We start from the raw sequence: 22,979 nt of genomic DNA on the forward strand, positions 1-22,979 counted from the left end.
TTCTATCAGATTGATTCTGGCAATAGTAAATAGTTTAGACGTAGAATTGTACTAGATGGATGTAAAGAATGCTTTTCTAAATAGTGATCTGGATGAAGAAATTTATATACAACAGCCATTAGGTTTTATTGAAAAAGGAAAAGAAAATAAAGTATGTAAATATTTATGGACTAAAACAATCATCCAGACAGTAGTATTTGAGGTTTTATAGAGCAATAACCTCATATGACTTCCAAATGATTGAGGAAAACCACTGTGTTTGCATCAAGAGGTTCAACGGAAACTTTGTAATATTATCTCTTTATGAAGATGATATTTTACTAGCTAGAAATAGTCTAGATTTGATAATCACTATTAAAGAATGGCTTTCATCAAATTTTGAAATGAAAGGCATAGGTGAAGCAGAATACATTCTTGGAGTTAAAATCCAAAGAAATCGCTCTAAGAAGTTTCTTTATCTATCATAAGAGAATTATATAAGGAAAATTCTTGAGTGTTTTAATATGAAAGATTGTAAACCCATAGATACCCAGTAGCTTCAAGTGTGAAGCTTAGTCCTGATATGAGTTCTAAAACTAAGATAGCCAAAAGAAAAATGGAAAGAGTTCCATATGCCTGTGTAGTCAGAAGTTTGATGTATATAATGATGTGTACAAGACCAGATATCTGTTATGCCGTAGGACATGTGAGTTGCTACCAATCCAACCCTGGAGAAGAACATTGAAAGGCTGTAAGAGGATCTTAAGATACTTAAAGGGTACTATTGACTATGCACTGTGTTATTAAGGGAGTGATCTACGCCTGATAGGATAATCCGACACAGATTTAGGCAAAGATGAAGATGAATAAAGATCAACTTCAGGCTATACTTTCTTATTAAATAATAGGGCCATTTGTTGGGGCAACAAGAAGCAGACATGCATTACCCTACATTCTATGGAAGTTGAGTTTGTAGTATGTACTGCAGTAGTGCAAGAGGCTATATGGCTTAAGAGATTTATAGAACATCTTGGGTTTGAAAATGAAAGTACAAATTCAGTGTTAATTCATTGTGACAATACTGCGGCCATAGCCTATACCAAAGATCCTAAATATCATAGCAAAACCAAACACATAGACATTAAGTACAATTTTGTAAGGGATTATATAGCGCAAAAGATTATCACTGTTCAATACATTTCCACGAAATGTATGATAGCAGATCCCCTACCAAAACCTATAGCCAAGGAGATATTTGAGAAACATGTAAGGGCTCTTGGCATAGTTAGATTAACTTGATGTAATGTATTAGTTATATTAATAAGATTTTTCATTACTTCCATATGTGTACAATTGAGAATATACAATGTTTAGTATGTCATACAGGTTGATAAGGTTGACTCTCTCACACAAGCAACTACCTTTGACCTTAAAATTAAAGATGAGACATTAGTGTTCACCAGCAAGGCAATAAAAAATGTTGATATGGTAGAAAAGAAACACAAATCATATGTCGCCTCGATCAAAGAGCAAGTTGAGATGAGATCCGTAAGCATACTTGGATTGAGTCATGGATCCCCATATCCATGATACCTGTAGCCAAACAACAAATTCTTTTAAATTGACATCATGTGAGATAAATAAAAAAGAAGAATTTAGATTTAGGTACAATAAATATCTAAACTTAAATTTGTATGGTGCTAATAATAAATGAAAATGACGTACGCTCTTACAAGCAAGAGTAACACCATAACATGTGTTTCATACCACATGTGCTTAAGAATCGCAATGGGAAGCAAGTGAATAAATCCCTGCTTCATTACCGTGTGAGTCCCAGAAAGCAAAAATCCTTTCATTGATGTCCTTTGACTTTGACATTATCATGAAGATATGTTACAGTGTCTGCTACTTTAATATACACCCTATGGTCATGATTGATGTGACCTAAAGGTTTCATGTTAGGAAAGCAACTGTTTCCTATCAAAGTGGTATATGGGCAAAAGGAAGATTATCTTAAATATACACATCTATGCTTGTATTCAAGACATGTCCCTTATGAAATGATTTGTGAATTTATGAGTGTGGATACAATGCATATAAGAGAGACTATTTGAGTTTTGGACTGACTTAAGAGGGATCAGATTGGTTATAATAAGAAAAAGTGTATATTGGTAAATCTAAGACATTAAGGCATGAATTTAATCAAGAATAAATTTGACTTTAAAGTTATTTGTGCTAGTCTTTAATAGGATTTTCTCGTACAAACAACTAAAATGAAGACGTCAAGCCTATGCGGTTACGGTAAAGCACGTAGTATGAAGAGAGAAAAGAGAAAGAGATAGGATTGACATTATCTTCTCCACCAAGTGTGTGTGGGAGATGTTGGGTTATCCACCTTTGGTGGATCATGCCTATATAAAAGCCTAAATTGGAGAATGGGGCTCTTGTGCAATTATGAAAAGTGTTTGGGTTCAAAATGTAATTTAGTCAGGGCCTTAAAATGTAATATTCTCCCACCTTTGAATTTGAATCATGAGCGATTAGAGAGACTATCGCACTTTCTCATAAGAGGTGGTTATAGGTGCAGTTTCAATCTATTCATTTTGTTCTCTGTGTGAAGAAAGAAATCGAACACTCTCGTTTACCAATCAAATCATTTTCTCCTTACAACTCATTCTCTCAAAGAGTACGTTTGATGTGTATTCGAATAAAGTTCAACTGGTGTAATTTTATTCTCACAGTTCGTGCGAATTAATGACACAAGGTATATTTTTCCTCTTCAATTTCTTTCACCTTGAATAATCAAGAGAATGATGTGGCTAATGAATGTGATTGACAATGACTGCAAATCAGAAAAGTCTCGATTCTTAACATGTGATCCACTTTTCCATGGAAAGCAAATTGAGAGGGGACCAATACCATTTGTGTGTTTGTGAAAACATTTCTATATCCCACCTTAATCCTTTTTCGCATGGAACAAGAAAAGATAACTTATAAATAAATCTTATAAAATTTAAAAACTATACCCAATTCTTTTGAAACTCGAGTGCAATTTGAAATAGGGGTGCAAATATAATAATAATAATATTTCTATTAAAAATATATTACATCAATTAATTAATTTACAATTAATTCATTAATAATTTACATTAATTTTATGTATTCAATAGCTAAACTTATTATGTATTACACGTTTAATATTAATTGTATACAACTACTTTATCAATTATTTATAACTATCACTTCAATGTTTTACAACTATAATTTCACATATTTAATAGTTATTTCGATCATGCGTTATTAATAAAGTTTAATATTAAAACTACCTCATCATTAATTTATAACTATCATTTGAATATTTTATAAATATAACTTCATATATCTAATAATTAAACTGATCATGCGTTACTAATAAAGTTTAATATTAATTATTTATAATTATTTTATTAATAATTTATAATCATCATCTTAAAAGTTAAGTTGCAAAAGAAAGTTCACTACGAACGAGAAAACGAAAAAGCTAGTTAGAATAGTCTAGCCTTGGATTGCTATCCCTAAGCCCGAAAGTCGGAGCTATCCTCAAGGCCGAATGGCGAAATTGGCATTCTTGTCAAAAACAACGTCTTCTCCTTCAGCGGCAAAGCTGTGGTCCATACTGTCCTACGACAATATTAAACTCTGAAGGCGCTGCCCAGAGATGACACCATAAGAACAACCAAAAGAAAAATCGCTGCCCTACAGGTTCTTGCCCTCGCTTGAAAGCAAATTGAGGTGGCAAACAATGAGTGTGTTTGGATTTGTTACTTTTCACTTTTTAAAAACCATTTTCAATTTTTCAAATGTCAAATGTTGTTCTGATTATTATAATAGGTGTAAGTTGACATTGCAAAAAAATTTTGGTAACTGACTTGGAAGTGAATTTTGGAACGTGAAATTTGAAAGCTTTTCAACATTCTTTCCAATTTATTTATGAGGCTTTGGTTTTATTTATAAAATAGAGAGTATTTATTTTGGTTCTATTTATAGGGTATTTTAATAATTATTATATCCATCTTTACCCTTTTATTTTATTAAATTATAAAAAATTTATTAAATGTTAGAATATTATATTTTTAAATATGTACATTTAATAGGGGTAAAATTAAAAATTTTTTAAATATTTTTATTGTATCACAATTTTATAAACATTTATAATATATTACATTTATATGATAAAAATTATAAATTATCATAAATTAATGTACTTTTTAATAATTGTACATTTAAAAGCATATTTCACTATCACTATTTAAACAATTTTTAGTCTATCAACTAACTTTTAAAAAATATATCTAAATATAAATTTTATTATAATAACTAATTTTTATTAAATTAAATTTTATCAAATAAATTTTTAACAAATCAAAAACCAAACACACATAATGTAGCTTGTGTTGTGAGAGATGCCTGCTCTACCACTACCCGCTAGACCCACTAACTAGGTAGCTAGACTAGTGGGGAGCCTTATACGAACACGTAATGAAAACCATGCCTTTCCAACCCCATCTACCAAATAAAGAAAATGGGCTCATTCGGCCTACGGCCCATGCATTTCGAATCGCCCATCTTCCCAGCTAGCCATCCTTACCCATCAGATGGTCAATAAATGAAGTGAGGAGATTGAAGGCTAACGGGTCACGAACTTTGAAGTGGCCCTTTATTACTAAGCTTGCTCAGGCCCGCATAAAGAAATAGGCTGACTCGCACCGACGGAAGGAAGATTTCAAAAAAGGTGACTTGGTCTTTGTCAAGCTTCATCCGTACAGGCAACATTCAGTTGAGCTTCGTCATTGCCAGAAAATTGAGCTTTAGGTTCTTTGGGCCTTTCAAAGTTCTTCAACATATTGGACATGTGGTGTATCGATTGGATTTGCCTTCCCATGCCAGGATACACCCAGTGTTTCACGTCTCCCTTCTAAAACTCTGTTATGGGAAATGCCTGATGCATTGCCTTTAACCATGATCGCTAAGTGTCCCATTCTCCACCCCATTGTCGTGCCTGCTGTTCGTCATATTCGAAGTGGTCGCTAAGTGTCCCATTACCCAATGTTTGACCTTGAGGACAATGTCAATCTGTTAGAGCGAGGGCCCTATTGTGCTGCTAAGGAGTAACAGCTCGAGAAGGGTTACATATGGAAGATAAGAGAGAGTGGAACGACGTTCGGCGTGGATAAGGTAGTTATATTAAGAATGCACTGTCCTCAGAAGGGGTCACGTTGAGTGTGTATTGGCTCCTTTCTTTCTATTATTATCTCTCAACTTTCTCTGTATTTTCCCTTTCTGATGCTTTTCTCTGTAATTCACTGTTAATGGTGACCTTTTCCTCAGTTTAAAAAAAGAATTATCTCAAGCTAGTTTATCCTTATCTTGAGCTAATCACTAATTGTTTTCTTGAGTAGTACCTGACATTTACCTCTCCAGTTGTGTGTTGACACCTGTTTAATTTACTACAACGCTGCTAGATACCAATTAAATATTTAATAATACTGAAGCTATATAACCTAAGTTTAAGGGGTGCAGTTCATTTTTAAAAATTCATAATTCAAAAATTAAAAGCGTTAATTACATATTTCACAATATAATTAGCACCTTCTTGATTTAATATTTTGTAATAATTGTACAAGATGTATATTCAATTTTATCAAAAATATTTCCTTAATATAAGTCATTAAATTATATTATGAGGTGAGACTACCCAAGGCCTTAATTATATCATGAAATGTTACTGGGCCAAGATTACCTTACACACTTATAAATATAGTTTCTCCCAAACCACATACTATGAGGTGTCATGCCCAAGATTAGCTCTACTCAAAACTTCAGATAGGCTAATAGAGTTAAGTCCATTAATAGGAATAATATTACAATACCCTATAAGGCAAATAGCGACTATAACGTAACCCCTAGGATTAACGGTTCATAGCCAAGTACTATATGAATTTTGCACAATCACTAGCTCCTTGACTAAGATGAACTCCTGCCATGTGATCATGCTTATAAGAAAATACATTTTAATAACTCCCAAATATGTAAATAACAATATTTTACATGTTTATCAATTTTCATGTTTAACGAGCATCAAGAATTATCATATTTCAATCATGCCTCATGCATCAATTTTCATGTCACCACATAAAATCACATTAGCATTATATGAAAACTCAACATACTCATATACAATTTATTACCATGTATAATCCACAATTTATAATCAAGAGTATGTACATCATTATCAATCTTCAATCTCATTACTCAAATTATATCACATTATCCCATAAAAGCATAAATTAATATCAGTATTCCACGTTACAAAGCAAGCTTTGATATTTATCTCTTTTTCTCCACATACAGTTATCACATTCAAATTCTTTACATGTGTTACAATTAACTGTCACAAATTATAAAATCTCAACAAGGCCACATATACATTACAAACATCAATTTCAAGACTTGGTGATATATATGTATACAGTGGTGAAGGGAGGGGGGATCAGTAGGGACCATGGCCCTCAATTTTTTAAAATTTTCTTTGTATTATATAGGTGTTACATACTTCCGGTCCCTTAAAATTTATGAAAACTTTGTAATATATATGTTTTTTACTCTTGACTTCCTTATTCTTAAATCCTGGCTCTACCTTATATTTATTTGTTTCTCAAATATAAATGATTAATTAACATACAAATATAAAAATAGATTTCTCTCAATTATCCAACCTTTAAGAGGTTGAAGATTATCCCTCAAATCAATACTTCTAAAGCTTAAATAGTTCCAAATAAAAATTAATCTACAATTAATTATATCACAATTTTTCAATAATATTATTAATATAATTTTCACTCATATTTCAATACTTAAGTTTTTTTTTTAAGACCTTAGTCTAAAATCCAATTTCATATATTTCAACATATCCACTTAGTTAAATAGCTTCCTTCACAATAGTTTTATTGAAATTTTGGTTAAAATCATCCTTCAAACAATTTTCTAATATTAAAATTTTTCTTTTTATTTTATAAATTCATACATAAAAACACCCAAAAATTGCAAACTTGGTCTTAAGGCTATAATCTAATCATAAAAGTCTAGGGTTTAACTCAAAAGCCTCAAATTCAAATTTTGTCAATAAAATAATACTCTAGAATATTTATTATACTACCAACAACCTTAACAATCATATTTATTTATCATAAATTCATCTTCTTTCAAACTTTAGATTTTCCATAACCATAAAATCAGAAACTCAAGAAAAAAGATTATGAAAAATGTTTAGGACATTTAGATAATCTTAAAATACTTAAAATATTCTATTACAAAGTCTTATCTTTTAAATCAGTTCCCTGTCGCCCTACAAACTCACACACTCTCATCTCTTTGTTCACGCATAGGGAAGAAATGAAAAAAAGGAAGAGCGTGTGTTGATTTAATTGATCCTGGGTCCCACAATCTCACTCCCTCTTTCATATTCTTTTTTGAGTTAAGGTTTAAAATGTTCCTCAACTAAGCAGAAAGGGTTAGGATTGCCCTTAAAGTTAAGAAAGGGTCATTTATATCCCTCAACCATTAAAATTTTTAATTTCATCACCTTGTCATCTATTTCATCAAATTTTACTTTTAGTGAGCTCACATTTAAATTTTTTAATATTTTTAATGGTTCTCACCATTCTTTTTATAGGATCAAGGGTCTAAAATGCCCTTCAACTAAGTAAAATGGCCAAGGTTGCCCCTGAAGTTAAAAAAGGGTCATTTATATCTTTCAACTGCTAAGATTTTTTATTTCATCACTCTGCCGTCTATTCAGTCAAATTCACCTTTAGTAAAGCCCACATTTAAATTTTTTTAATATTTTTAATGGGTCCTATCATTTTTTATATTTTTAGTATGTCTTCTTGGGGCTTAGGCCACACCTTTGAGTGAGTCTGTTTAAGCTTGTAAAAATGTAAACTCTAAAGCATGGCTCTCTACTAGCTCCAAGCTCATTTTTTCTACTGTAAGTCCTAACCTTGCCCTCAAATCTACCATTGCTAAATGGTGCCAAAACTCTGTCAACCATTATAGGAACATGCTTCTAGTGTACTCTTCAATCTAACCATTCACGACAATAACAAGATTGCAATTGGTATGTTAGGTGCTTTGCCGCCGCTACTCCACTTTTTTTCATCTAAGAATGAGCAAATGAGAGGGAATGAAGGGGGGAGAGTGAGTAGGGAGAGAGGGAGAAGAAAGGGGTATTTTTTAATTATAAAAAATATTAAAAATGATAAAAACCACTAAAAATATTAAAAAATTTAAATGTAGGCCTCATTGAGGGTGAATATTGACACAGTAGACGGTAATGATAGAATAAAAAATCTTAGCGATTGGGGATATAAATAACCCTTTCTTGATTTTAGGAGTGATTCTGACCCTTTTCACTTAGTTGAAGGGCATTTTTTAAACTTTTAACCTCAAAAAATATAATAAAAAAATATAAAGTAGGTTCCACTATTATATTTTATTATTAAAAAAATATTTAAAAAGGTCATGTAGTCCTTACTAATGGATAATTAATGCTAGTGGCACAAAAGAAGCAAAATTCTGAGGTTGAGGGATAGAATTAACCCCAAATTGAGTTTAGAGTCATTTCTGAATTTTCATATATAGTTCATGGATAAAAATAACCCTTATCCTTTCTTTTTTTAATGCACCTATACACTACATACACAAACATCAATGGACATAATCCGTCCCCCATCCCCCCCTTTTTTATATATCTTTTTTTCTTTTCTTTTTTTAATAATAATATATTATTATTGTTTTTATTTTTTAAAAAATTATAACTTAGGATTTATTTTAAATTAATAATCTCTTAACTGAAATTATTTATCTCTAAATGTTCCTTTAAAATTATTCATTTGCTTTTGATTAGCTTAAGTAATTTTAAATTAAATTTTTGGATATTACACACGGACTCAAATCTAAGACTTTGCTGATAAATTTAAATGCTTGCTGATGAATTTAAAAGCACTGTCAGGTCATAACAACTTAATTTAAACACTTTTATATTTTTATTAGATAACTATATAACTTTAAAATTAATTATCTATTTTTTCTAATTCAAAATTAATTTACATGAAGTTTCAAAATAGAGCTTCTTTTTAAAAACTCTACAATCATATCCTTTTCAAAAAAAGTTACATAAAAATACTAAAAATGAAAATGTAATAATTAAATGAATGCCATATTCTCTAATCATGTTAGGGTCAAAATAAGACAAATCATTTAGGTTATGTTTTCTAAATAATTATTATATATATAAAATTTAATAAAAAATGTAAATATGTTATTAAATCATTTCTTGCAAAAAATTATTAAATCAAATTTTCTTTAAACTTCAATAGTATTTTTATTTTTGGTAGATTAATCATTCATTAATTTTAATATTCAGGATTAACATATCTAATAAATAAAAATCTATTTAAAATAAAATGAACTGTAGGTATCAAATTTAATATTGACAAAAATTACAATAATATGCGGATTAATTTGCTCCTACAATTTCGTATACGATTTTTCTCACTCGAGAAAATTTGAACTTATATAGAGACGGAAAGTTGAAAACATTCGTTTGTCCATGGGAGTCCTGTGATTAACACTACTCTTGAGCCTATGACCTATAATTAATTAATTGAATCTAATTTTTGAGAAATACTTAGACATCTACCATGGGGAAAAGTAATGGTAATATTTATAGATAATATTATTATTGTTTTAGTCATATATACTATTTGTGTTTTTAAGTTTTAAAATGAAGATACGGATTTACAAAATTATATTTTTCATTTTATCTTCAAATGAATACTTGTATACAATATACAAAACTCTGCCGACAAGTGCGCACTTATTTTTATATGAATCATAAGCAAGATTCTGCACATCTAAAGCCATTAATTAGTTTTGATATTAAAATATGCCTAATTGTTCTTAGCCCTTGTTAACTTAACAAGGAAGAAAACGAAATGGCTAATTAAAAAAAGAACAAAAAACGAGACAATAATATTATTATTGACAGATTTAAAAGTAAAACACATCTGAATAGGAGTTTTTGCACAACACAATTAAATATACACCAAAAGATTCATTGTTAACTAACTACGTATAGTATTGGTATAGGATAAAAATACCTATAAAATTTTTCTCTAGAAACACCTAATTCTTTAAGTGAACAAGGCGCAAAAGTATTTATAAACTTATTTTAACAAGTGTAATTTTTTCTAGATTATGAAAATAGCAGACATTAATTAGTTTTGACACTTAGCATGATTGTGGGACCAGCTACAAAACAAATGGATGTTTGCCATTTTTTATTGCCCAAGAAAAATTACACTTGGTAAAACAAGTTCATGGATATTTTTTCATCCTTATTCACTTAAAGATATTGGCTACTTCTGAAAAAAATATGGATATTTTTGTTATAATTCTTTTTATTTTATATTGTCAGAACCAAAAAAGCCATGCAGATGCAATACTAAGACATAAAGTTGAAACCATTTTCCATCCCGGCTCCGCGCGGCCAGCTGCTCCGCCGTACTGAAGGTGAATGCTATCCAATTCAGCTTTTGCAAAAGCCACATTCCTTTCCTTCAGCTTTAAGAAAGGGTACATCACCGCCTCGCGTATCGTCGCGTGGCCGAATCCCAGCACGTGTCCGATCTGGTGCATCGCCGCCGACTCCATGTCCACGTGCATGGCATCGGTCGGCGATGCCCAGCTCTCATTGGAGTCCAAATAAACGACCAAGCTCCCGTTGGTGTTATCGAACCAGGTGCCACCTACCACTCCTTTTTTCCCGTCCAATGGCCGGAACACGATTTGAATGTCAGACTCGTTCCACAACGGCGTCTCCGTGAAGGACAATCCCGTCACATTGGACCACCTGTCAAAGGCATCTGAGAACGCAGGCCTTGACAACGTCGTATCATTTTCCGGAGAAAAAGCATAGGTGAACTCTTTCTTCCAAGTCGGCCACCACGAGTTATTAAACGTCATCGTGCCATCCTCCATTATAATGGAGACGCCATTTATAATATCAGGAATGCCACATCGAGGCGTCATGATCAGCGAAACAGTTTCGGTGTCAAGCTGGCCGTTGGAAACGAGACCGAAAGTGTTCTGAAACTTTTTTAAGGCTGACTGGAGCTCATACGTGTAGATACCAGAGACATTAGGGGTATTAAGGTAATTGTAATAATCAAGATAGAGTTTATAATAGGGTAAGTAAGTGACATTTTCTCCTATTTGATAACTACGCTCCTCAAGAAGGGATGATGTGTTGAAGGCGTCGAAGACAGTTTTCCATTTCTCAACCCTGTTAATGAACTTCAAGATAGATTTTACAGATCCGAAACTGAAGGAAGATGAATTTAAAAAGAGAAGGGATAATGAAAGGAAGAACAGAACGTAAGCTTTGTTTCTCATCACGCTCACTTTTTTTTTTTTTTTTGGGAGCTTATTCTTTCCGAAAATGGTGTGTGTTTAGGAGAGAAAATTTGAGTGCTTAAATAGCCATGGAAAGCACTCGCACTTTTCTGTATTATAGGTTACTTCTTTTCTGAGAAATTTCTCTCCTGCGATGGACATTTGCATGGAGACAAGTTGCAGGAACGTAATTGTCGCTAAAGAACAAAATATTGAATTCAATTTAAATAATAAATATTTTTTTTTGGAAATAAGAGATAAGAAGTTAAGAACCCGATGCAATTTAAATTATTGGTTTAAAAGTATACTGCCCCAGCTCATTGCCTCATTCTGCAATCTACGACTCTCAAAACAAAAGTTTAGATCATTTTTTTTTTTGGCAAAAAGATTTACATCTGAAATTCATTAATTTATGAAAGAAAGTTTGTTAGATACAATATTATTTGAAAATTGTTTGCTTCAAAAATTAATGAATCATACTTGAATCTGCAAATAAGGGTATAAGAATTATATGATATGTTTGACAAGTTTTTCTTTTGCAAATTAACAAATCTCAGTTGAAAATTCTTGTTTAATTTTGATAATTGAAAATTATGAAATGAGAGTAGTAAAATTTTAGATCAATTTATTAAAGAGATATTTCGTCTTTATTTCATATTTTCAAAATTTATTCCGTATCATTTTATATATGATTTTTTTTTGCACAGAAACAAATTATAGGAACGTAATTATCATCATATAAACATGTGTGTGTGATTTTTTGTGGTGAAAAATTACAGGAACATAATTATCATTTTATACATGAATTTTTTTGTGGAGACAAATTAAAAGAATATAATTATCATTATAAATATATATATATATATATATATGATTTTTTTATGTGGAGATAAATTACAGGAACGTAATTATCATTTTATATATGATTTTTTGACTTGGACAGTTAATTCGGAAAGCATTCCTCTTGAGCCTATAACCAATAATTAATTATGTGCTCAATCTAATTTCTGAGAAATACTTTGACATCTATGCATGGAGAAAAGTAATGGTAATATTTATTTATAATATTATTATCGTTTTTGTCGCGCGCGCATACACACACACACATAATATTTGATTTTTAAGTTTTAAAATAAATATACGAATTTATAAACTTATTATTTTTAATTCTATCTTGCGAAGAATAGTTGTATATATAAGTGCGCACTTATTTTTATATGAATCACAGGTAAGATTCTGTACAAAACCTTTAGTTTTAATTTTAGAACTTGCCTAATTGTTCTTAACCCCTGTGTACTGTAATAAGGAAGAAAACGAAACGACCAATTAATTATTGACAATGACTGTAACTAAACTTGCAGAGACTAAGAATATTCTACTCTTTTATCTTATTATAAGTTATTTTTAATGTATTTCACTAGTACCAATGAAAATATTAAAACTCATTAACTCTGTCTTAAATTTAATAAGTTTTTAACTTTATTTTATTAAATATACATATTTTAATAATATATTTTCTCTCTCCAACATCCAATGGAGGGTAGAAAAAAAATTTATAATAAAAATTTAATAATGTAACTTATAAATAGGATTAAAAAATTCTTCTCTTCTTATTCTTATTCTGTGAACAGGACTAGAGGGAGTACACATTGTTCTTTGTTCTTTGTTAGAGGCATTTGGAGTTTCAATTCGACGAGGACCAATTGTTCAAGCGAAAGGGACTATACGCGGCTGCTCCGAGCCAAGCAAGTCTGACTTTTGGACTTCCATGCATACTTTTTTCCCCCCTTCATTCAACCCTAATTAACAGTATTTTCTCCGCCATCTTAATTTATAAGATATTCTTAATTAACAAGGAAGAAAACGAAATGAGTAATTATTGATTGACAATGACTATAATTAAATGACAAGAGTCTTAGAATAATCTTTGTACTGTTCTTTTCCATTAGAAGCAATTTGGAGTTCAATTCAATGAGAAGTTAAGAACCAATTGTGCAAGCGAAAGAGATCAGACTATACCCGGATGCTCCAAGCAAGCCCCACTTTTGGACTGGGATCAATGCATACTGTTTTTAATTCAACCCTAACAACTAGTTGAGTTTGATTCAATTTAGTTTGGTGTGACTGGTTTTGGTTGGTTTTGAACGCCCTTAAAACTATCCACGCACTAACATCTAATGCTACTCCTCATCTACATCTAACAGAGCTAGACTGTTGGCTTAGAATAAATGGTTTTGAAAATAATTTCAAGTTAATATTTTTATAAATTAAAACATGAATATTGACGAATGTAGCAGGTATAGACATTCATGTTACCTCGTCCGAATTCCGCGCTGGATTCGCTTTCTGAAGGCTACACGTCAGTGGAATTTCTTAGAAATACTGTAGCGTCATGTTTTAATGGTTAATTGGAAGAAATCATTTTTTTCCACTTTTGGATAATAATCTTATTTTATTTCGTTTATAATCAATAATATCATTTTAATCATATCTATAATATTTTGATTAGCCTTATTTAATGAGGAAAGCCAAATGACATATATATACTCCCTCTTATTGATAATATAGGGTATTTTTTAGAAAATTATTTAATTAAAAATAAATGGCATTGGATATTTCTTATATTTTTATTTATATATATCCTTATTTTTTTTTATTTTTTAAAGTTATCCTCCTAGTTATTAGAGACACAGTCATGATGTGGTCACTTCTTTCAATAAAGATTCAAATCTTAGTTTATCAGAGTAAGAATATAGATCCTTGCATTATTTACTACCCTTTTTTAAAAAGTAATCCATTTAAATTTCAATTGCTATTATTAAGATACTTAATTATATAACATGTTAATAAAAGTATAACTAAAAAGATTTAAAATCATTTAAAAGATTGATGTTTGAAGGAGTCGTAATTGACATGCAAGTACTTTCCCACCCATATCGTCACTAGTATTACATCTGCATATGCCAAGTTGTCAACATAAAAATAAGGAAGTTTCCGAGGCTATGCAATCGTGATAGCCATGCATAATTTTATTTATCTATTTATTTATTTATATTATTAAAATATTATTTATATATATAATTGGGTCAGATTCGAGCTTTGTCGGGTCTAATTGATGGTAGCTCTAACAAACATTTTTTGCATTCATATGGGCTCAAACCTAATATGGTTGATCAATTTAAATTCTTGTTAATAAATTTAAAAGCATTGTCAGGTCATAACCCCTTCCATTAGAATTAACGCTTGTTGATGATTGCCAAAAAAAAAAACATTTGTTGATAAATTTAAACACTTTTATATTTTTACTAGATGATTATATAACTTTAAAATTAATTATATAATTTTTATAATTCAAAATTAATTTACGTAAAGTTTGAAAATAGTGTTTCTCTTTAAAAACTCGGCAATCATATCCTTTTCGAAAAATTACATAAAAATACGAAAAATGACAAACTAAAAATTAAATGAATATCATATTCTCTAATTATATATATTAGGGTCAAAATAAGACAAATCATTTAGGTTATGTTTTTTGAATAATTATTATACATATTGAGTTTTTATAAAAAATTAATAAAAATTTAAACATGTTATTAAATCAATTTTTTGTGCAAAATTATTAAATCAATTTTAATTTCTATCAAATTCAATAGAGTTTTTGTTTTGGGTAGATTAATTATTCATTAATTTTAATCTTCAGGGATTAACATATTTAATGAATAAAACTATATATAAGATCTTAATTAAAACAAAATAAACTATAGGGATCAAATTCAAAATTAAAAAACTATAATAATATGTGGAATAATTTTCTACTGTCAATTCGAATATGATATTTATCACACGAGAAAATTGAACTTATATAGCGACGTAAATTTGAAGACATTCGTTTTGTATATTGGAGTCCCGTGATTAACACTACTAATCTTGAGCCTATAACCATTAATTAATTAATTGAATCTAATTTCTGAGAAATACTTAGACATCTATGCATGGGGAAAAGTAACGGTAATATTTATTTATAATATTATACTATCGTTTTAGTCTTATATATTTGTGTTTTTAAATTTAAAAATAAAGATCCGAATTTATACGATTATATATTTCATTCTATCCTGCAATGTGTATATATATACACACACACTATAAAAACTCTGTCAACAAGTGGGCACTTATTTTTATATTAATCATAAATAAGATTCTGTACAAAGCCATCAGTTTTGACTTTACAGCTTGCCTAATCATTGTTCCTACCCCTTGCAAGGAAGAAACCGAAGTGAACAATTGATGATTGACAATGACTGTGATTAAATGGCCCAGCAAGAGTCTTAGAATATTCTATGTATTGTTCTTTTCCCTTAGAGGCAACTTGGGGATTTCAAATTGATGAGTACCATGCATCTTTACCCAAAAAACAAATAGAAAAAGAAAAATCGATGAGTTCCAATTGTGCACGCCAAAAGAGACCATACCCAGTTGCTCCAAGCAAGTCTAACAACTAGTATTTTTTTAAGCAAGACTGAAAGATTTATAATCTTTTAAGAGATTGATGTCTTACTTTTCCATTTCGTCACCAGTAGTACATGTGCGTATGCCAAGTTGCCAACATAAAAACAAGGAAGTGATGCATAATTTTATTTATTTATTTATGTTATTAAGAAACCCTGTCAACAAGTGGGCATCTTATTGTTATATGAATCAAATGTAAGATTCTGTACAAAGCCGTTTGTTTTAATTTTAAAACTTGCCTTATTGTTCTGAACCCTTGTATACTGTAATAAGGAAGAAAGCGAAATGACCAATTAATTATTGACAATGACTGTAACTAACTTGCAAGAGACCTAGAATATTTTATGCACTGTTCTTTTCCGTCAGAAGCAATTTGGATTTTCAATTCGACGAGGACCAATTGTGCAAGCAAAGATGCTCCGACCTAAACAAGACTGATTTTTGGACTGCCATGCATACTCTTTTTCCTCCGTTCAACCCTAATTAACAGTATTTTCTCCGCCTTCTTAATTTATAAGATATTCTTAATTAACAAGGAAGAAAACGAAATGAGTAATTATTGATTGACAATCACTGTATAATTTAATGACAAAAGGGACTATGATTTTATCAAGTCAAATTAGAACAAATAGACTTTAACGTATCATCGGCTGGCCCATGGCATTGAGATTGTAAGTCTCCTGAAACTCTGATAAGGTTGACTCAAGGTCTTTCGTGAACTGGTTGGAGTCCTCATTATCATAGAAAGTGCGATTAAGGAAGCCCATGATTTTAAGAGTGCGTTTTATCTTGGACACGTCACAGTAGATTTTTCCTATTTCAACACGAGGCAAGTTCGGGCTAATCTAAAAAGCCTTACCATTAAAAACAGCCACACTCCAAATAAAATTTCCTATGCTTCTCGAATGGTACTGGTAGGAATAGTATGTGAGATGCATTTACAATGAGAACGAACAAAATGAAGACTAGAAATTACTGTAGAAAGGACTTTTAATAAAGATTATTTTAAATTTTTAAAGTTAGTTATTAAGAGAAAGTTAAAAAAAGTGAAATGAAAAGTAGATTTTTCATGTTGGTTATTTAATTGACATGGAATGATGGAAAGTCACAACAAACAATTGAGATTTATTTAAAAAATGAACTTTTAATAATGGTCATTGGAAAACTATTGTTAGAAGTTACTTTCCACATCAAAAGTTTTTTAACGATGGTTTTTCAATAACAATTGTTGAAAGTTCATTTTTTTTTTAAAAAAAATTCTTTGATTTTCTATACATTCAAAATTTAAAACTTGTAAATTATATAGAATACACAGCAAATATAAATAGCTAATTAATAAAACCAGAATAACTATACAACAAGTTACAATTATACTTTATATTTGTTCAACTACTAAAACACTATAGAATTTTGTTGAACATCTTCACTTTGAAAAGTAATCTTGAAGAAGTTGTTGAACCAAAATATCTTAAATGCTATCAATCTCTTCTTCATTATAGATCTCTGTATTATCAAAAATCTAAATAATAAAATTAATTAGTATAACACCTTAAGGAATTAAATACAAGAATTTAAACTAAAATAACAAAACTAAATACCTCTTATAATCTTTCAATACTTTCAACTTGAATTACCTTATACATGTAATGGATATCATAATATCCAAATTTTGTGCTTCCTGACTATTTATGGCATTGAAATAAATAAAAATTTAAAATTAGATCAAAACATGAGAGGAATAATTAAATATGAAAGTTAAAGGTTCATACTTACATTCAAGCAAATCCATTCCACTAGTGATTTTTGCTTGCGTTCTCCAAACGTAAACATATAGTATATCTTAAGTGTACTATGTTGGCGAAACTGGCAGAGATGCGAATGATGAGGTACGAATTGCTTGAGTCGTACCTGAAAGGACAAAACCGACAGAGACGCGAACGACATGGTATGAATTGCTTGAGTCGTGCCCGGAAGGACACTGTCCTTAAGAACTATTTCGGCAAACCTTTTGATGACTGGCAGTTTTTCAAGATTAAACAAGCACTTCCTCGGTGGAACCAGGGAACAGAACAATAGAGACTAAAAGCAAACATAGATGAATAGACAGAGGGAGGAGAGGACCCCGAAAACTCAAGAGGCTTATTCTGCTCTGTCTGCACCTATAGCAATATATAGCTCAAAGGTGGAGACATGAACGTTGGGGGGTTGCCACCGGATTAAAGGCTCAGTTACACTGTCATAAAAATCATTTAAACACTTGTTTGGAAACATTGGGGTTATGCAAACGTAAAATGCATTTAACCTCTTGTCTGGAAACATTGTTGAGACAAAAACGTTTAGAAAATTAATTTAGTTAATGATCAAAAAATGTTCTTGGTTTGATTTCAAACTTCAGATAGCTAAAAATTGAGTTTCTCCGACAAGCCAAAAATAATAATTTATTTTGTAAAAATAATCCAGTAAAAGGAACCCATTACCTCTTGAACTCGTGCGCAGGGGGCGAATCGGCTGATTTCAACTACGATTGCCTTGAGTTGGCCTGTCTTATGTGCGCGAGGCCACTTCTCCTCCAAGCCCATTTTACTAGCCCACTTCATTCCTTAATATATATACACTAGAAGAGTCTTTCTTTTAGTCAATGTGGGACTTTGACACACACACTTTTGACACACAAACAACAATCCCCCACATGTGTCAAAAGGATCTATGTTCGTTTGAGTTATTCACACGGAGGATAATCACTTTGAATTTAGTGTCTGTTGACTTGAACCAAACCTAGACTAATAAAACTTAGCACACAAAAAAATTAGTGTAACTTCATTATTGAACCAACAGATCTTGAGGGTGTGCTAGAGGTCTTATTAATCGGATTATACCCCCACAGTCTCTGCTATTAATGACGGTTTTGCACGTTATCGGCCATGCGTATGCCTGATTTTAACAAATGCTCTAGAGATTTTGCCACGATCTCATAGGAGCGGCCCCACTCCACATTTGTATAGGTATTTTCATTAAGTGTATCTGTAATGAATACACCATCCGTAAGGACTATGAAAACATTAAGAGCTTTCGCTCAGCCTCCGTTCAATGCATTCTAGCACTTTTTCAAGTCATAGGAAAGGACAAAATTCAGTTCTAGCAAAACTAACAAGTGACTTGTTCTTACTCATTAAACCTTTTTCATAAGATCTCCAATCACAAAGGTTGGATTGCCATCACCGTTAATTTCAAACAAGCTTAAGTCCCATTCCCTTCGATGTTTCAATAATAAATTTCTTCCTTAGGGGTTTAGTTAACGGATTCGCCAGATTTAACTCTGATCTCACATAATCTATTGAGACGAACCCATCTTTGAGCAGCTGCCTTATAATATTATGTCTCAATCGAATATGTCTACTTTTACCATTGAAGGTCTTATTTTTAGCCATTGTTATTATAGACTGGCTATCATAATGTAAAGTCATTGATGGTGTAGGCTTTTCACCTATTGGAATACTTGTTAAGAAGTTTTTCAACCACTCAGCCTCAGTCCCAGCCAGCTCCATGGCAATGAACTCAGAATTCCTTGAGGATTTTGTATTGATTGTCTGTTTCGCAGACTTCTAAGTTATTGCACCACCACCAAAAGTGAATATATAACCATTAGTGGATTTTATCTCTTCTGAATCCAAAATCCAGTTAGCATCACTATATCCTTCCAATACAGTGGGAAATCTACTATACAATATACCATAATTCATGATACTTCTTAAATATCTCATGACTCTTACCAGAGCCTCCTAGTATTTACTGCCTGGATAGTGGGTATATTTGCTCAATCTACCTACAGCATAAGCTATATCAGGCCTAGTAAAGTTCATCAAATGTAACAGACTCCCAATAATCTGTGCATACTCAGATTAAGCAACTGGGTCACCCTTGTATTTTTTTAATTGCACACTCGAATCATAAGGAGTACTCAGAGAATCATCTTCAAGATGTCCAAACTTTCTGAGAATTTTTTCAACATAATGTTCTAGGGAAAGCAAGATTCCATTTTCATTCCTTATGATTTTTACACCCAAGATTACCTTGGCTTCACCCATATCTTTCATGTCAAAATTTAAAGAAAGAAAATTTTTTGTTTCATTAACAATACACATACTAGAGCCAAAAATTAGCATATCATCTACATACAAGCATATAATCACACAATCATTATTCACAAGCTTTGTATAAACACACCTTTCTACTTCAACGTAGAAAATCCACCAATTGTCAAAACTTGATCAAGTTTTTCATGCCATTGCTTACGCACTTGTTTTAAATCATACAAAGACTTGACAAGTTTACAAACTTTATTTTTTTGCCCAGGAATCACACATCCTGTACCATATAAATTTTTTCTTCCAAATCACCATTTAAAAAGGCGGTTTAACATCCATTTAGTGAACAAAAAGTTTGTAAATTGAAGCCAAAGCAATAAGAACTCTTATAGAAGAGATTCTAGTCACAAGAGAAAATGTGTCGAAATAATCTATATTTTCTTTTTGAGTAACACCTTTAGTCACAAGCCTTGCTTTATACTTATCAATTGAACCGTTTGGAAAATATTTTTTCTTAAAAATCCATTTACACCCAATAGCCTTAGCTCCTTGGGGCAAATTTGATAAAACCCAAGTTTTGTTTTTCCTTAAAGAATCAATTTCAATTTCTATTGCTTCTTTTCAAAATTTGGCATCAGAAAAAGAAATAGCTTTATAGAAATTTAATGGTTCATCTTGTACTAATAAGTGTAAAAATCATCTCCAAAACTTGTTTCTTTCCTTTTTCTTTTACTTCTCTTTAAAACCAAATCCTCATTTAAATTTTGTTCAAACTCTAAATTCTCAACACATTTAGAAACATGCTTAATTTTTAAGGGAAAAATATTTTCAAAAAATTCAGCATCCTTAGTCTCTACAATTCTGTTTTGGTCTAAAACACTACTTTTTAAAACTAAAAAACAATACGATGTACTTTGTTTAGCATACCCGATAAATATACAATCAGAAGTTTTAGAGCCAATTTTTCTCTTTTTAGGATCAGGCAATAAAACTTTTGCAAGACACTCTCATACTTTCAAATATTTTAAGTTTGGGGTAAACTCTTTTCATAATTCATAAGGTGTTTTCTTTGTTTTCTTATAAGGTATCCTATTTGGTAAAAAACATGCAGACAAAATAGCTTCATCTCACAAGTTATTAGGTGCAAAAAAAACTCACAAGCAAAGAATTCATCATTTCTTTTAATGTTCTATTTTTTCTTTCTGCAACACCATTAGACTCGGGAGAATAAAGAGGTGTTATCTCATGTATAATTCCTTCTTTTTAACAAAAATCATTTAACAAAATATATTCTTCACCTCTATCAGATATAACCCTTTTAACCTTTTGTTTAACTGATTCTTAACCTCTGTTTTATATAAAAAAAAATTTCAAAATCCTCATCTTTGTTTCTTAACAAGTATACTTTAGTATATCTTAAAAAATCATCAATAAAAGTGATATAATATTTTTTACCATCTCTAGTCATGGTTTGTTTTAAATCACCTAAATTTATGTAAATTAAAGATAGTAATTCAGATTCTTTTTGACTAAAAAAGTAAGGTTTTTTACTTTGTTTAGTTTCTGCACATACTTCACATTTTCCAAAATCATTATTTTTAATTTCAAAAAGTAATTCAAGTTATTGCATCCTATTTATATAACCTTTACTAGCGTGACCTAGTCTAGCATGCCACAAATTAAAGAAATCAACCATATAAACAGGCATATACTCAGAAGATTCAGTCTTATTCATTTCATCAACATTCAAAACAAACAGTCTCTGATTACAATACCCTTTGCCTACAAACACATTATTTTTTGTCATTACAATCTTGTCAGATTCAAATGACACTTTAACCCCAGCTTTTCCTAAAAGAGAAACTGACACTAAGTTAGCTCTAACTTCAGGCACATGTAGAACATCATTCAGAGCTAGAGTCTTTCCTGATGTGAGCTTTAAGACCACTTTTCCTTTTCCTTAAACTTTAGTAGTTCGGAAATCAGCAAAGTAAACATGGTCTTCCCCTTCCTTTACAGGATTATAAGTGGTAAACATCTCTTGGCTAGCACATATATGCCTGGTAGCCCCGTAGTCTACCACCCATTTCTTCATATCAGAAATCAAGAGAGCTTGTGACACCACTGCAGCAATGATGTCATCATCACTGTCACTATCTCATTGTACCAAATTTACATTTGGCTTTCAAGGCTTATCACGGTTTGCTCTCTTCTTACATTATGCTGCATAGTGTCCTGGTTTACCACAAACAAAATAGTCTCCTTTCTTTTTGAAAGAGGGGTTAGAAGTATTGGGTTTGTAATCAGATTTTCTATTCTTCTTGTCTTTAGTTTTAAAATCATACCTCTTGCTGTAAGGCTTTGTCTCCACCAGGTTGGCTTTGGATGTCATTTCTCTGGTTCGAGCTGCACGTATTGCCTTGCGGTTGGTGTCTTCGATGATAATGTGAGTGATCAAGTCAGTCAAGGATAGTTGCTTTTGTTTATGTTTCAGCTGCTGTTTGTAGTCAGACCATGATTTTAGCAGCTTCTCAATCAGTATCCCAGCAACGAACTCGTCTGAAAGGTTGATGTTTTCAGCACGAAGCTCCTCTAGCAGCTTATGATATTTGTTGATTTGCTCCTTCACATCCTTGTTCTCAGTCATCTCCCATTTGTAGTAGTTGCCCACAACAATTGTTTGCCGGCATCCTCAGCAGTGTAGTTTGTCACCAAGGACTCCCATATCTTACAAGCTTCCTTTTAGACACAGTAGACATCGAACAAATCATTAGATAAAGTGCTAATGATAGTGTGTCAGCATTGTTTGCATGAGTCGATGCAACTCTATGGTTTTGATCAGTATCAGCAGGAGGCTCGGATTGAGCAAGAGCAGCAGCCACATCATGCATGTCAAGAACGGTGAAAACTCGT

General features: G+C 31.3%; 1 protein-coding gene across 1 annotated transcript; it reads right to left on the bottom strand.

Annotated features, from left to right (window-relative positions):
• Positions 1 to 10,491: 10,491 nt before the first annotated feature.
• On the bottom strand, positions 10,492 to 11,472 carry LOC129322423 (metalloendoproteinase 5-MMP-like). The gene has a single exon (XM_054968751.1). It carries the CDS (start codon positions 11,470 to 11,472, stop codon positions 10,492 to 10,494), a length of 981 nt encoding a protein of 326 aa, XP_054824726.1.
• Between the last annotated feature and the right edge of the window lie 11,507 nt (positions 11,473 to 22,979).

Source organism: Prosopis cineraria, unplaced genomic scaffold (assembly GCF_029017545.1).
Source record: "Prosopis cineraria cultivar Desert tree isolate PC_DT_omini unplaced genomic scaffold, ASM2901754v1 PC10, whole genome shotgun sequence".
NCBI classification, from domain to species: domain Eukaryota; kingdom Viridiplantae; phylum Streptophyta; class Magnoliopsida; order Fabales; family Fabaceae; genus Prosopis; species Prosopis cineraria.